Source organism: Engystomops pustulosus, chromosome 2 (assembly GCF_040894005.1).
Source record: "Engystomops pustulosus chromosome 2, aEngPut4.maternal, whole genome shotgun sequence".
NCBI classification, from domain to species: Eukaryota; Metazoa; Chordata; class Amphibia; order Anura; family Leptodactylidae; genus Engystomops; species Engystomops pustulosus.
The window spans coordinates 140,797,091-140,813,675 of record NC_092412.1 but is presented as its reverse complement, the minus strand read 5'-3'; the positions used below and the strand labels follow the sequence as shown (position 1 = coordinate 140,813,675).

General features: G+C 38.8%; 1 protein-coding gene across 3 annotated transcripts in view; it reads left to right on the top strand.

The window, feature by feature from the left end:
- The first annotated feature begins 960 nt into the window (after positions 1–960).
- The window catches only part of C2H1orf94 (chromosome 2 C1orf94 homolog), a 139,368-nt gene continuing 123,743 nt past the window's right edge, over positions 961–16,585 (top strand). For all 3 annotated transcript variants that reach the window (XR_011852854.1, XM_072133092.1, XM_072133093.1), the window contains exon 1: positions 961–1,270. Coding sequence is in view for 2 of the 3 variants with exons in the window: in XM_072133092.1 (XP_071989193.1) it covers positions 1,029–1,270 (242 nt within the window). In the remaining variant the exon portion in view is untranslated. The remainder of the gene's footprint in view (positions 1,271–16,585) is intronic.

Sequence of the window (16,585 nt, the reverse complement as noted above, 5' to 3'; positions counted from 1 at the left end):
CATTAGATAACCTTTAGAGCATATACAAAGGTCACAGAATGACTAAAAGCATTAGCGATAGTGTCATGTTGGAAGACCTCTCCTCTGGGTTCCTATGGCTAATCACTCTGTAGTAATTTTCTCATCCGTATTGTTTAGATGATCATTATTTTTATTTACTATATATATATACAATATACAATATATTATCTATAATGGCCAAGGTATAAATGTGACTATACTCCATGTAGTTATGGAAGTTCCCTTCCTTTCCTTTCCTCTAGGCCGGGGATACTTAGATATGACTTTCATGAGAGAATTAGCTTTTCAAGACAATACTGCTTTGTGATATTACAGGTAGTCCCCTACTTACGGACACCCGACTTGCAGATGACCCCTCGTTACAAACAGACCTCTGTGCCCTTGTGACCTCTGGTGAAGCTCTCTGCATGCTTTACTTTAGTCTCAGGCTGCAATGATCAGCTGTAAAATGTCTGTAATGAAGCTTTATTGGTAATCCTTGTTGACAAAAATGTTGTCTGGAGCTACAATTATAAAATGTACAGTTTTGACTTACATACAAATTCAACTTAAGTACAAACCTAAAGAACCTTTATTGTACGGATGTCAGTAAGGTGGGTTGCCACCTAGTGTTGTTTTTTGTGAATTGCAACCTACCATGAGTTTTGCCACAATGTCACAGTATTGATTAATTGCTTCAATAGAAAATTGGAATTTCTACCTAAATTTGATCTAAATTAAGGGCTACATCTGTATTCCACAGATTTAATGGTAAGTGTCATGTAATTGTAGGAACCCATCCCACCAATTTTAAGAAATGTTAATATTAAGCTACACGTAATAGTACAGTAAATGTAGGCACTATATGGGGTGTTTACATGATTCAGCTCACAAGCTGCTTTGCAAATCATTGCTCTCCCAGCTGCCAGCTGCCGTGAGACATTTCTTCCGTTGCCAAGCCCTAACTGGTAAATAGGCATCTTTGTGCCAACTGACACATTGTATAGTGCACAGGAGACCTAGACAGGATGTTTCTGCCTGAATCTGCACCAGAGAAGGTCTCAGAGACAGCCCAGCATGGCCCTCCTATAGGCCCATGCCCTAGGCATATCTGGATCCACCCATATGCTCCCAAAGATGAGTTTGACAGAGTATGCTATGAAATTTGGAAGCGGGCCCAAGGTTTACCAGAGGGTTTAAAACCCAAAAATGGAAATTCGACACTCAAGATTGAAAAGAACCATTCAATGACACATAATACAAATGTGAGGTAAGATTACAGCTTTGATGGAAGAGTTTTGTTAACATTTGTTTATTTAGATGACAAGGAGGTTGCTTAGGGCTTTCTACCATCCAGTCTCCTTTTGTCCTTCCGGGCCATAACACCACAAAATAAGATATTAGTAAAATGAAAAGCATATCCCACTAATGTTACAAAAGACTGCCCAGAATACTAGTGGGTGCTCAGCTCAGAGATGAATCTTTGTTGCCATAAGGAAAGAGGTAGAAGATACAGTTCACAGTCTTTTAGGTATCACCTATCCACATTTGAAATGTGTACAATCACCATTTTGTCACCGCTGAGACCACCATTGATCACAAGAATGGGGTGTCCTGATTCTGTATACGGCTATTTCTGGCAGTCCCACAGAGACAAATAATGCAATATATGGTGTAGATAAGATCCTTCTTCTCAGATGTCTAGAAACAGTTTCTCTGGTTGGCCCTTGGTGAGAATTTCTAGCTTCAAATGATCATAAGATTGACATAACAAACAATGCGACAAATATATTATCGTATCTGTGCCATAAAAGTGTCTGGAATTGTTTGTATTTGTTGTGCATAATGTATATGGATCATTTATAATGGGTTTTGCGCCAGAAAGAATGATTTCTTCCGACAATCCTCAATCACCCAGCTTTTTTTGGCGCAAGTAGGCGTGCCCTATATTTTCCACATCATCCACCACATTTATGTGGGGTTTGTCTTCATTTTTAGGAACAAATTTTGGCGCAAAAGGATACCAGAAAAAAATGGTCTGAAATCAAAATTAAAAAAAAGGAAGTCTTGTAGAATTTTGTTGAAAGTGCAAGTTATAGGTAAAGTGTACTAGCTAGGTCATTATTGTGACAAAAAATATGGTGAGGAGTATAATTCATAGACATAATGATATATTTTAGAAACTGCGGAGGGTCACTATATATAGCATAGGGAAGTGTATAGAAATGGCATTCAGACCCTTCACAGTGTCTCTGCTGGCCACTGACCTTACTATAAATAAAGGAACTTCATATAAAAGAACTATTCTTCTGGTGATTCCAACTTTCAGGGGACTTTAAATATAGAAACCTGCTGATGCGTCCACAGTCCTTGGGACAGGAAAAAAACTGTCAGCAATGAGTCTTTGAAGCTTGGAAGAATCACACTTGCCTCTGAGGACCAAGTAGCTGCTATATCTCTGTGACTGGTCATATTATTTTAACCCTTTTATAGAGAATCCATAGACACATTTGTGTGTACTCGTTCAGAGAACTTGTGTCTATACAGTGACATACTCTGGCTGATTGGTTATCTATGATGTCTGTATTTTTGTCTATAGAAAACACATGATTAAATATGTGGTTAGACATAATTCCTTCTCTCCTCCAGGCCATATTGGTCTGATGTCCAATCACCATCCCCTCAGAGGCTTATAGCCCTAGGCAGTACATTTTTTCACAAATACATTTACATTAATACATATTACAGTGCAACTGCAGAGGTAATACGTAATATATGGAATTTTCGACTTTAATATCCAAATGTTATTTTTAGAATGAAAATATGTTTCTACTTCTCTTTCTCCCTCATTCAAAGAACATGAGGCAACCCTCTAAAATAGATTAAAATAATTATATCTAATCTATCTATTCATTCATCCATGTTATGTCATCTATCTGTCCCCCTGCTATCACATATGAAAGATTACACCATTTTTTCTTACAGATTTTAAAGAGTTTACTGCTGTCAAAGATATTCATAATGGTTATTCCCTGCTCCTCTTTGATTGCACAAGCATGCCAAGCCTTCATTTGCATAGAGGAGTCGGGTGGAAAAGCTGCCACCCTATTCACAGCTGTACTGAGCACCAGCAGCTTCATAGAAATTCAATGTCTGACATGAATATGTTTGATTTATGGGCAAATTCCTAAAGATCACTTTCTCATGAATGTAATTGATTACAATTTACCGTCGAGTATGTATTATAGCCACAACACCTTTCACTCCAGGTCGTAGTGTCTAGTTGTTGAAATAATGCTTAGAACCCAAAAAGGCGGACATTTTTCGGCTATGTAACCTTAACCTTTAAAGAAAATCTACCAAGAAAATCCATCATGATTAACCAGGGCCAATTACTCATATATGCAAGCACTGTGACTGTGATAACCTTCTTATATTGTTTACCCATGGCCCCCTTCCTTCTAAAATAAACTTTTAAAATTGCACTAATGAGCCTAAGGGACTCTGGTGGTGTTTCCAGAGCCCCTCAGTGATGTATTTTCACTTGTTGTGGCAATGCGCAGAACATGTCTTCCCCTCCCCCTGTTCTCTCTTTCCTCCCTCTGTCTTTGTAATCTGCAGTAGCAAGAAGTGCATGGGGAGGTGAGACCTGCTCTGATCATTGTAACAGCCTGTGCATCTGCAGCAAGGAGGGGCCATGGAACCCTCTCCTCCCCACCCCCCGAGCTCCTCAGGCTCATCAGCATACATTTTAACGTTTATTTTAGAAGGTTGGAGGTCATGGATAACAAATATAAGAATATTACCACCATTATGGTGCATGGAACTAAGAGTAAATATCCCTAGTTTATCATGTTTGATTTTCATGGTAAATTTCCTTTATGTTAGCCTATAGCTACAGTTCCCTAGATGTTTTTTTCTTTTTTGCAAAATGGATTAGACATTTTTTTTGGAGGTGGGATGGTCATCATGCTGTTTATATTGGAAAAAAATATAATTTTCTGATTAGTCTTTAATTGCACCTTTTGGCAGCTATAGGGGACACAGAGGTTGCAGTTGCTACCAAGCCCCTATGCGAGAAGCACCCATAGGCCTCCTGACCACTAGTACTAAGCTAATTTAATCTGACAATTGATATGGTCACACTCCCTGAAAACTTTGCACCAGTACCGCAGTATAGAAATACAGCCTATTACTTTGCTAACATTAGTCTTACCCTTCACTTTCAATGGATTCCTTTAGTAGGCCAGGTTTCAATTTCAGAAAATAATAGTCTGCTATAACACATGCAGTTAATTTTCTTTGAAATAATTAAACTCAATTGTCAATGTTCCAGACATAAAAGTAAAGCATGTATTAGGGAGCAAGGGCAGCATGACATCTATCATTTATTTACTCCAACCTATTATGTAGGAGTCACATCTGCAACGCACATTATTGGGTCTTTTAATTTCATCTCTTATACGGTTTCAAGATATTTAGAACGTAAAAATAAGAAAAATCTTTAAAGACATAAAATGCATCTAAGAAGCATAATGACTGTATGTACCCTATGTACTTCAATAAATGGAATCCTATTAGTAATATTACTAAAGAATATACATCTAATAGTGGAATCGAACAATGTTTATGTGCACATCCTATTTACTACTGTATCTACCTGCTTCCAGGGACCACCCATGAGGCGACACGCTCCGTAAAATACCTTCTGGCCGCAGCCCAGGGACACCCGGTCCTGAGCCTCGGTCAGTGAATTTACATGTAAAAAAACCATGTTATACTCACCTTCGGCTTCTCCTCCCCACGGCTTTGTCCTCTTGCTAGCTTGGGCGCACACATTATGACATCAAACATTATGGCGACTGCGTGATGTCATTGTGTGTGCGCTCACAGGGTGGGGAAAAAGAAGGAGCCGCAGGGAGATGAAGCTGAAGGTGAGCATAGCATGTTTTTTAAAGGGGCCCTGCTATGGACATTGCATTAAAGGGGGCTCTGCAGAGGACATTTCATTATTGGGGGGGGGGCTTTAGAGGGGACATTCTATTAAAGAGGGGCTCTGCTGTGGATATTATATTAAAAGGGTGATTTGCAGTGGACATTACATTAGAGGGTGGCTCTACTGTGGATACTACATTAAAGGGGGACACTGCAGTGGACATTTCATTAAAAGGGCCTCTGCATTAGACATTACATTAAAAGGGGGCTCCACTGTAGACATTACATTATAGGTATGTGTGTGGCTATAGAGATAGGGGTATTATAGTGTCCCCATTTCTGTATTCCCTTCTTATATAAACAGGCAACAGAAAAAGGAGCATCAAGAGGGGCTACAGAAAATGTGGCGCCTGCATTTTAGTCTAAGAGCTGCTTGAAGTTGCACATTACATGGCAAGAAGCATGTTTTACCGGTATATGGGGGGTGGGTGAGTCTTTCTATAATTCGCCTCAGGCAGCAGAGAGACTAGGTTCACCCCTGCCCGCTGCATTATATTGGCATGTAATAATCTCCTTCATAGCTAACAGATAGGTTCCAGAGCAGATACCTCCTCACGACCCCCTTTGTTGGGTTCTATATTGAGAAAGGTTATACTCATAAATGAACCATATCCAACTTTATGGTAAATATTAGGCAGGATTAGGGAACCAACAATCAATATTATTTTCTATTTTTTGTATAGTTTTAGAACATTTATATGATTGAGAAGTACAGAAACAGTATAACAATATACAATTCTTCTGTGTATTGACAATATGCCATGATCAAGGTCTGAAACATAGGAAAAATAAAACAATTTTCAGCCATTTCTGTATGCAAGGCCATTTAACTGTATTCAGTGCATACATTTCTGAAAAGTAATAGTTTTGTAATGTATAATAAAGTAACTGATCTTCATAATGTCTAATAGGAAGACTTAGCATCAGAATCTTATGGCTTAAGAACTCACTGATGAGCTCAAGTTTCAGAAATGATCCTTGAATTATGTGTTTGGGCATTTGCTTATTGTATTTATTATGGACTTATGTTTATATTTTTAATTGAAAATCATTGATTATATAAATTATATTGTTATAGGTTTTAGAGTGATTCTCATTTTCCACAATTTCAGCAATGTCTCATTTAAGGGACCATAACATTTTATTTCCTTGCTGATTTATCTGAATGTTGTTAACCTCCAGGACAGAGCAAACAATAATTTTTCATCATTTTAGGTTTTTTATTTTCACTGCACTCAATAGTATAATAGACATGTAATTTCATGTCTCAGGGTTATGCACTTACCCAGATATCAAATTAATTTTATTTTTCTTTCAATTCTAATGTATATTTATATTGCGAGACAGTGACTTTAGTTTATTTCTATTTCAAATTTTTTATTTCTAAAACAAAGAGGGACATGGAACCATGGCTTCACTTTTCTGCCATTCTTTATACACATATTTGTTTTACAAATTATAGCATGGATAGATGGAAGAGAAAGTGTGAGTACCCCAAATAAAGTAAGAGGCAGGGAAAATATGAGTGCTTATACTCAATTCACTGAATTCTGCTGTACTCATTTGGGAATAAAAAGAATACCCATACCCAAGCTCTATTTCTGTCCCCTCGACAATCCTTGTTCCTGTACTCACAGTTAATCAGTTAGGTTGCATTTGTTAAACTCTGCCATGGGGCAGAAACAACTGATTTGGGGCAACAATCAGGAAGCAGCGATCTTCTGGCTATTGTATCAAGATCCCTATTACACCCTAATAGAAACAAAGTTTTCACAAGCAAGCAGTATATTAACAATCTCTCTCAGTCCAGGCAGAGTGGGTTTGGATGGATTTTTTAATTGTACATGTATGCATAAAATGTAATGAAGATAATTTGGATCCTGTTAAAATAATTCCTAGTTGTACATAAGACAACAAGCCCTCATAGGGTTTTATAAAATGAAAAACAAAATGTTGTGGCTTTTATACTGCGGGCAAAATAGAAACAAATTAAAAAAAAAACAGGGACAAAGTCAGATTAATGGGAATCTAACTTCTGGGACTCCAAGTGTCCACCTGAATCATTCATATGAAAGAAGTGCCATTGCATTACTTCTTCTGAGCAACTGGGGTGGTGATCACACACAGTCCAATAAAAGTAAATGCAGTGCTGGTAGCATATGCTCACTAATGCTTGACTTACTCAAGGGGTAACTTACAAGTGGAGATGAGCTGGATTGCTTTTTTGGGTCAGTGGTTTGTGTGCTTCATCCATGGCTATAAGACTCCATATGCCTACATGGTGGTCTTAATTGGCACTCTCCATAAGGAGAACTCTTACTTCCCTCCCGTGGAAAATCGTAGATATGGCTGGTGGGGAGGAGCTGCACAACCAATCCTGGAATGTGTCTAGGGCACGCTGGATGCACCCAAACTTTGGACTGGACTTTCTTCTATACTCACAAGTCCTTTAACAAGTTGTGCCAAAGTAATCAATAGCATCAAGTATCAAAACACTAGCTCATTAACTCCTTATAAACGCAGTCAGTTTTTTTTTTTTAATCTGACCAGTGTTTCTTCGTGTTGTAACAACTTTTTTAGACTTTAACTCATCAAACTGATTTTGATTGTTTTCTCATGACACATTGTAGTTTATATTAGTAGTATAATTTTTCTTATTGGTCAGGTTTTTTGGGGGTAAAATTCAACATTTTAGGAAAAATGTGAAAAAAATTACAATTTTCTAACTTTCAAATGTTCTAGTTTTTTGACAAAAAGTCATACCACAAATTTATTTTTTGTAGAAAACTTTTGCCATTTGTCTTCTTTCTATTTCCATATTTTTTATGTTTGCTTATTTTTTTATGAATTTTAGAAGGTTAATAGTTTTAGTAGCAAGTTCTCAAATTGCATTCACCACTACCTCCTCCAAACATTTGTGCGCTACTACATCCTCCACACACAGCGCGCACTACTACCACCTCCACACACCGAGTACACTACTACATCCTCCACACACTGTGTACACTACTCCTTCTGATATCACAACCCACTTTGGTTTGGTTGGGGGAAAGGGAAAATGGACAATGGTAACAGTATCTACAGGACAGATCACACATATCTGACTTACAATACAGTGGCAGATCTGTTCTGACTTACAATATGTCATGACACAATCTGTCATGTCATAGATCAGTCACGACATGATCTGTTATTACTGAGATCAGTCACGACACAATCTGTCATGACATAGATCAGTCATGACACAATCGTTCATGACGTAGATCAGTCATGACATGTTCTGTCATGACTTGCATCCCTGAAACTGGCCAGTCTGCATTGATTGGCTAGTTTCAGCAATGGACATCGTAGGACTAATCAAATTGGTCATGTGATGTCAGTGGGTGGTTGTCGCCATGCAATCCCTATCTGCCCCTAACACTTGTCACCCTGTTGCAAGAAAGGGCGACGTCACAAATCCAGGAAGCACTTGCGTCTGATATTTTAGATATATCGGACTCGGAGCGCCAACGAGTTAAAAATGAAAAAGACATGAGGAAACAATCTGTGACAATATATAGTCCATGAATAGGGGCATATTTGCTTTTGGTCTGGATTACAATGCATGACTTTAGTGATAAGTGATAATGGATGATGCATCTAATGTAGATTCAGTAACATAGTGGAGATTACTCACAGCACAACCTGTGTAGAAATTTGAGCCTAGTAGCATATAAAGAGTGTATCAGATGGGTGATGTTCTATCATAGTTTCTGACTTGTATCAAACTGGGCAGATGAATGGAAAAAGCGTAAATTATGTTCTCTATGTGCCTTTTTATTAAATCAGTTTGTGTGGAGGTATAATATTGCCATGTGCATGACTCTAAAGGCTTAAAAGCACTGAAAAATGATTCAATTTACTCCTTTAACTAGTCTTATCTATGTTATATTGATAGCATATTGTTAAGGCTCAAAGAAACAGCTGCTGCAGTAGCATTGCATGGTCTGAGGGCCCGATTTGCCATTAAGAAGAAAGGTATGATATAATTGCGTATATAAAAATCATCTACTAAGACCAAGAGCCATAAAATGCTTTATCTGTCCAATAATGCCAGAAAATTTCACAGCCAAAAGTCATGGAATGTTTGCTGAGTAAAGAATTCATTAAGAATCACATGCTTTATGAGTTAACCTAATCATTTAAGAAAATCAATAGGCATGATAAATCAATAGCTACTTTTTATCTGGAGAACTGTGAAATTGAGTTTTAGAACCACTCTCTAGCAGATTTTGATAGCAGGGACCGGCACAGGTTTTTCTTCCCCCTTAAATAATGTGTCTCTTTTTACATAATTGTAAGTATTCATTTAAGAAATTCCATCTTCACAAACAGACAGATTTACATTTGAAAAGCATCTATTTGTTCTAAGATGAAAGACAAATCTAATGGAGCATCTGTTTTGCATTCATGATAACTGTATTAATTTGTCTTCATAAATAACATTATGGATAATATCCAGCTAACGATGACCCGTGCCTAATTTAGCCACCTTTGATTTATTCCCTGAGCGAGATGTTTTCAGCAAATAAACATCACAATAATCAAATGATTGAAGATCTGCACACCCTAGTCTTTAAGAAATTAGAATGGAAATGTTAATGGGAGATGCTGGACAACCGTGTTCAATTACAACAATTATTGATAGTAGTTGAGTAAGCCTTCTTTGTTCGCTAGGCATAGAACTTGTTGATATTTCCTTACATGTAGTTGATCAGTGTGTTTCTTGGTTGCCAACTTGCCACGTTTAAGACAAATATTCAGTTAGTTCCATTTATCAATGTCAAATACCTTACCGATGAATGAATATGGATAGAGAGTACATGACTCTGGTAACCATTACAATACTTTAGAGAGATGTTTATTAGCCTTCAAATGGTGAAGAACATCTGGAATCAGTGGAGCGGTGTGAAGTTTGCTCAGTTTGAGCCTTGAAAGGGCTCATATCAGTCATGGTTAAAATGGCATTGGTCTTGTCAGGCTGCACCTGGTTAGAAAATAGTGTTTATTATCACTAGGATACAATTAGCTGAAGAGATTATGAGGCCCAAACTCAGTAAGCTTTAAAAGACTGAAAATGGACAACCTGTAACCTCTTTAGAGGTTCAAATAGAAGCAGTGATTATGAATAACTAATGTGCATACAATATTCTGTAGAGAAACTAAAAAAAAGAGACTTTCAGACCCAGATTGATCATTAAGCCACAAGACTTAAAGAGGACCCGTCAGGCAAAATAACCCCCCTAATCTAAATATATTTTCATAAACTGCCATTAGAAAGCATTGTCTCTATCCCTTCATTTTCCCTCTACATACCTGTAAACCTAAGCAATGAGGTCCTAAAGCTGTATGCAAATGACCTGTGAGATGTCCAATGAGTCATTAGCATATTCAAGCTGTCCAGCTTATTCATGAGTGGAAGGCACAGCCACACCCCCTGTGCATGACTGACAGCCTGTGTAATGATGTGAGGCTGTATAATGATGTGCTTCCTGGTGCTGGCAGCCACGCCCCCTGCAGCCTGTGTGTGTATAGGAGACATACAACAGCTCCAGGCAGCCATGGTATACCAGCACATGTCAGGTACTTGTGTAGCTGATGTCTGTGTCTCTGTGTATTAGGAGGATCCAGCATGTCAGCAGATGCAGCACAGACAGTAACTATACATTACTATACATTGCACACAGACATGAGCAGGGGGAGAAGAAGGGAGGGGTAACAGCGGTGACATCACTGCCTCTGACCATGTGACCAGCCTCATTTACATAATAAAGAAAAGATGATTTTACAACGAATAATGTATGAATTGACTAGATAAAGGCTGGGATGAAATCCTCGTGAACTGCTCCAACAGGTAGAAGTGACAGAAATAGTGACAGAGACCTGATAACAGGTGTCCTTTAAAGGGGTATTCCCATTTCAGCAAATAAATGTTCATGTTTTTATAATGAAAACTTAGACTTCCAATATACTTTCTGTATCTATTCTTCAAGGTTTTCTGGATCTCTGCTTACTGTCACTCTATAGAAAGCTTCCGTGTTTACTTCCAGTGGACAGAAATCTGACCACCATGTCACACAGGTGCACGGCTCGTTATAACACACAGCTCTAATTATTCTCTGTGATACTAATGAGCTGTACACCTGTGTGACCATGGTCTGTCTGTTTCTGTCCACTGGAAGTAACATAGACGTTTTCTATAGAAAGACAGCAATCAGAGATCTAGAAAACCATGAGGAATCGATACAGAATGTATATTGGAAAATTTAAAAACTCCCCATTATACAAACAATAACATTGATTTGCTGAAATGGGAATGCCCCACAATATGATCCTGGGAAATCAAATGCTTTATCAAACACTGGTGCTACTGCACTATTCCCCTCCCACAGTGCCAGATATATCAAGAGGCTTCAGACTTGCCTGGTGTTGAATTGTGCTATAGCCTGCGGGAAGAATGGGCCCGCTCCACAGCCTAGAACATATGAAACAATGCCCCTCCATGCTCAATTGGCAAGAAGGTAGCTTAATTAGAGAAATAGATGAAATCCCTGGCCATGCACCAGGAATTGCAGCTGTATCAAGGCTTTTACGTCAGTACAAACCTTGATTAACCCTTTCAGGACCTGGCCCTTTTTTGTTTTTTCATTTTCATTTTTTACTCCCCATGATCAAAAATCCATAACTTTTTTATTTTTCCATGTACAGAGCTGAGTAATGGCTTATTTTCTGCGTAACAAATTGCACTTCACAGTGATGGTACTGAATATTCCATGCCGTGTACTAGTAAGCGGGAAAAAAATTCCAAATGCAGTGAAATTGGTAAAAAAACGCATTTGTGCCGCCTTCTTGTGGGCTTGGATCTTACGGATTTCCCTGAGCGCCCCAAATGACATGTCTACTTTATTCTTTGGGTCGGTACGATTACAGGGATACCAAATTTGTATAGGTTTTATAATGTTTTCATACATTTAAAAAAATTAAAACCTCCTGTACAAACATTTTTTGGGGGATTTTGCCATCTTCTGGCGCTAATAACTTTTTTATACTTTGGTGTACTGAGCTGTGGGTGGTGTCGTTTTTTGCAGATTTTGATGACATTTACAATTTTATCAATTTTAGGACTGTTCGACCTTGTGATCACTTTTTATAGAATTTTTAAATTTTTTTAAATGATAAAAAAAGGGCCATTTTCGACGCGATTTTCCGTTACGGGATTAAACGCAGTGAAAAACCGTTATCATATTTTGATAGATCGCCATTTTCGGACGCGGCGATACCTAATGTGTTTATGATTTTTACTGTTTATTTATATTTATATCAGTTCTAGGGAAAGGGGGGTGATTTGAGTTTTTAGGGTTTTTTATTATAATTTTTTTTTTTTAACTTTTTTTTATTTTTATTTTTAGTACTTTTCAGACTCCCTAGGGTACTTTAACCCTAAGGGGTCTGCACGATCCTATCATATACTGCCATACTACAGTATGGCAGTATATGGGGATTTTACTCCTCATACCTTACAATGTGCTGATAGCACCTTGTAATGCATGGGTTAACCTGAAGTAGCCTCGGGTCTTCGCGAGACCCGAGGTTACCATGGCGACGGATCGCCGCTCCCCGATGACATCACGGGGAGCGGCGATCCTCGAAAAGAAAACACCCGCGATCGATGCAGCAAAGACTTACCGGCTATGGAGAGGGCTCAGCGCGTGAGCCCTCTCCATGCACCCGCGGCCGACCCGTGACGTGCTATTACGTCACGGGTCGTGAAAGGGTTAATTCCCTTACTGTTTATACACAAGCAGAAAAGCATGGCCGCTTTCTTCCAAAAATGGAGGCATACTCCATGCCTAAAGTTTTGTTTTTTAAACCCTATTCACCTTAACTACCGAACACAAGTAAAAGCTGGTCTGATGCTGCATTTTTAAGAAAATGTCCACATTTTTCTAATCTTGGACAACTTAATAATAATAATAGTAATCTTTATTTATATAGCAACACCAAATTCTGCAGAGCTTTAACTTTGTGACTGAACATCAATGCTCCCAGTTGTTTTTGTTGCTGCAAAGTATAAAACACTAAATTCACTGTCGAGCTGTGTTGACATTATAAGAACAAGGTATGTCTGCAAATTCTGTGCAATAAAACTGCAACCCTACTTTTAATAGCATCATTCAATATCCTAGCAATATTTCATAATAGGCTGAAGTCGGAAACAAGTTTTCTGGATATTCTTGAATTCATTTAAAAAAAAATAATTGATGCCACTCATCTTCTAATAAAGACTAATACAAAGATAAGTGCAGTTCAGTTTTAGATTTTTCCCCAGTCGAGCTAATAAATGCAACATTTATAAATTATTAAGCCAGTTTTATTTTATTAACAAGAAAAAATATCCCAGATGGTGTAAAAAGTGTTAATAGAATGAGTGGTTGAAGTTTGTGCAGAATCAATTTTTAAGCCCTGTTTACATTCCCGTCAGCCTCTAAGTGCAATTAAATACGAGAATCATATTCCGTGTGGTTGATACAAGCATCAAGCTCTTGGAGAGGAGCTATAATGACTGCATATAGGAAATGTGTATTTAATTATTTATAACCCTTGTATTGTTCTCTTATTCTGCCTTATTTTATGGGGAACACAGATTCTTTTTTAATGAGATGCATATTAAAAAGAAGTTTATCTACACTGTCGCTAGTGTCTTTTATTCTTTACTCCTTTACTCTTTCGACCAGTAAAAAGATGAGTCTGGTTAATCCCAACAATGAGCTCATCATTAGAAAATAAAGCTGCATCTATTTTTTTCAGTATTCAGCTTTTCCTTAACGTGTTCCCACAAAAGCAGACAAATGTATGAATATTTCATCTGAGTATTTAATAAAGTCACTCTGGTGCAAAGGTAGGACTAATGTAGAATGTGTTCCGCTCTTGTTATTTATGAAGGGGGAAAACCTGCAGCAAATAAAAAGTATTAGAAATCAGTTGCTTATAAATAATCGCTGCTAAAAATGACCCTCCAAAAGATTTTAAATATTTGTATTTGGTTCCTGACATAGATTTCCAGAGCCACTTGGGTTTTTGAGTTTAGGAGTGGGAGGGGGGTTGTTAGCTCAAAGACTACAATTTATTACAGAACCGGATTTCAGACTAATTCCCTTTTCCCATCACATTTGGGAGATCTAATTCACCTTACATCTTTCCTTAGTCTGTATGGTGACATCTTATGCATGAATAAATGTAAGTGTGGCTTCATGAAGATGATGCTAACGGTGTTGACGAGAAAAATGTACATCATATGACGCTAAAACATGCATAAATATAAATAAGGTGCAACAATGTGGGGACATTATGCATTGTCACAGTAAGGAGAGAGGACATTGTGCCATGTTTAACACTGGAGAGTGAGAATCAGAAGTATAATAAGTAGATGTCTTTATAACCATAATAATCCTGTATCAATATGATAGGTGAAGGCTCCTCTTTGCAACATACTTAGCACATTTATATGATTGATCAATTATGACGACTGGGATTTAAGTGGTAGAAAATGTGCAATGCTATCTTAAGAAATCGCACAAAAAAGTAGCAAAAAAGTTACTGCTCACCTCCCAGTTTTACTGATTTCCAGCGCAAGAAGCATCAAGAAAGCCCCACGGACTGCAGGCACATGTTCCAAGAAGAAAAAACGATGTCCGCGCTTCGGGGATATCCAAGTAAAAAACTATTCTTTATTTTCACATTCTAGTAAAATCCATATTAGGCAAACATGTACAAGTGTGGTGGCCCAGGTAAGAAACCATACTAGAAACCATACTAGAATGAATGTTTACATTCACCTATCCTCTTCACTTTGTAAAGACACGGTGTGTTTCTTTTTTTCTGGATGAGCACACTGACGTATCTCGCCTGAGACAATACTAAAAAACATGCATCACGTATGTGGAATACGGATAGGTTGTTTGGTGACATATGCTGCTGAGCCTCTAAGGTGAGCCATGTACTAGTTCCTCAATTTTGCTGTTTGTATACTTTAAAGGGGTTATCCGGGTTTTAAAAATTTCTTATGGCCGGGCTGGGTGGGCTATTTAAACATAATAAACATGTACTTACCTCCTCCGGCGCCGCCGATGTACCGCGCCGCGGTCCCTTCGATCCGTGCTCCTGTTTGTTTACAGGGGCACGGAAGCCGCGCACAATGAGCTTCCGGTCCGCGATGTGGCCGGCTCCTCCCATCCTTCCCTATCTCTCAGCGTTGTAAGCGCTGGGAGATGTGTCGGATGGGAGCTTCCGGCCGTCTGGAACCTCCCTGTGCACCCTTGTAATGAAACCGGCACACAGAGGAGACCGGCCGCGGCGTGGGACATCGGCGGCGCCGGACGAGGTAAGTACATGTTTATTATTTTTAAATAGCCCTCCCCAGCCCGGCCCTCAGTTATTTTTAAAACCCGGATAACCCCTTTAAACATTAAGGCCACACACTTCATATGTAACAAAATCAAGGATATTCAAGACCTCTGCATTTCTCCGCAACTGTCTTTTCTGACTAATTCCATCAGACACTGCCTTCCCTGCTGCAAAGGTGTTCTCCAGTTTACTCATACTGGCTGTCATCTACAGACCCCCCAGGCTCTGCCACCACTTTTTTTCACTGCTTTAATACCTGGCTTCTTAACTTCCTCTTATCTGACATCCATCATCATGTGTGGCTTTAACATCTGCATCTATATAGCTTATTCTGCTACTTCTAAACTCCTCTCACTTACCACCTCCTTTGACCTCTCACAGTACTCCTCTACAGCCTCACACAAAGAGGACTACATGTTTGACTTAAATTTCACCTAACTCTGTTCCCTATCCCACCTGTCTAACACAACTTTCTACCTATCTGATCACAACTTACTCACTTTCTCTACCATTTTGGATTCAATCACTCCTGCAGTGTACAAACCTATACTCCCAGGAATCTCAAAAATCTGGACATGTGCAAACTCATTGAGACTCTCCTACCTCTCTTCTCCATTTCTTCATGCGCAGTGAGAGGTAGAAGCTTCTGCCACCTTTTACAACACTACAGTTTCTTCAGCCCTGGACTCTGCAGCCCCCTCACTCTCCTTACAACTAGACAACCCAACTGGCTGATTATATCTCTGAACTAGTCACCTAATAGCACCCCACACATAATCTCCCCACAAGAGGTTCAGCTTCACTCTATTACCATCCGCTCTTTTTACAACTGTATCCAGGGCTGCTTCCATTCATCCACCAGACTCTGGAACTCCCTACCAAAATATGTCAGACTGCCCCCCCCTTTCAAACATTCAAACATAGCCTGAAAACCCACCTGTTCAGGATAGCCTACAATATACAATAACTGCACTGCTCTGCTCCCTCACATCTTGTCTCCATCTACCCTCTCATATAGATTGTGAGCCCTCATAAGCTCTTGGGATGTGAAACAACTTAACGTATTATCTATGTTACCTATATGCAGCAGTTTCCCTACTATACCCCTAAGATTATCGCAGTGCTGTTGGAGCTGCATCCTCTGCCT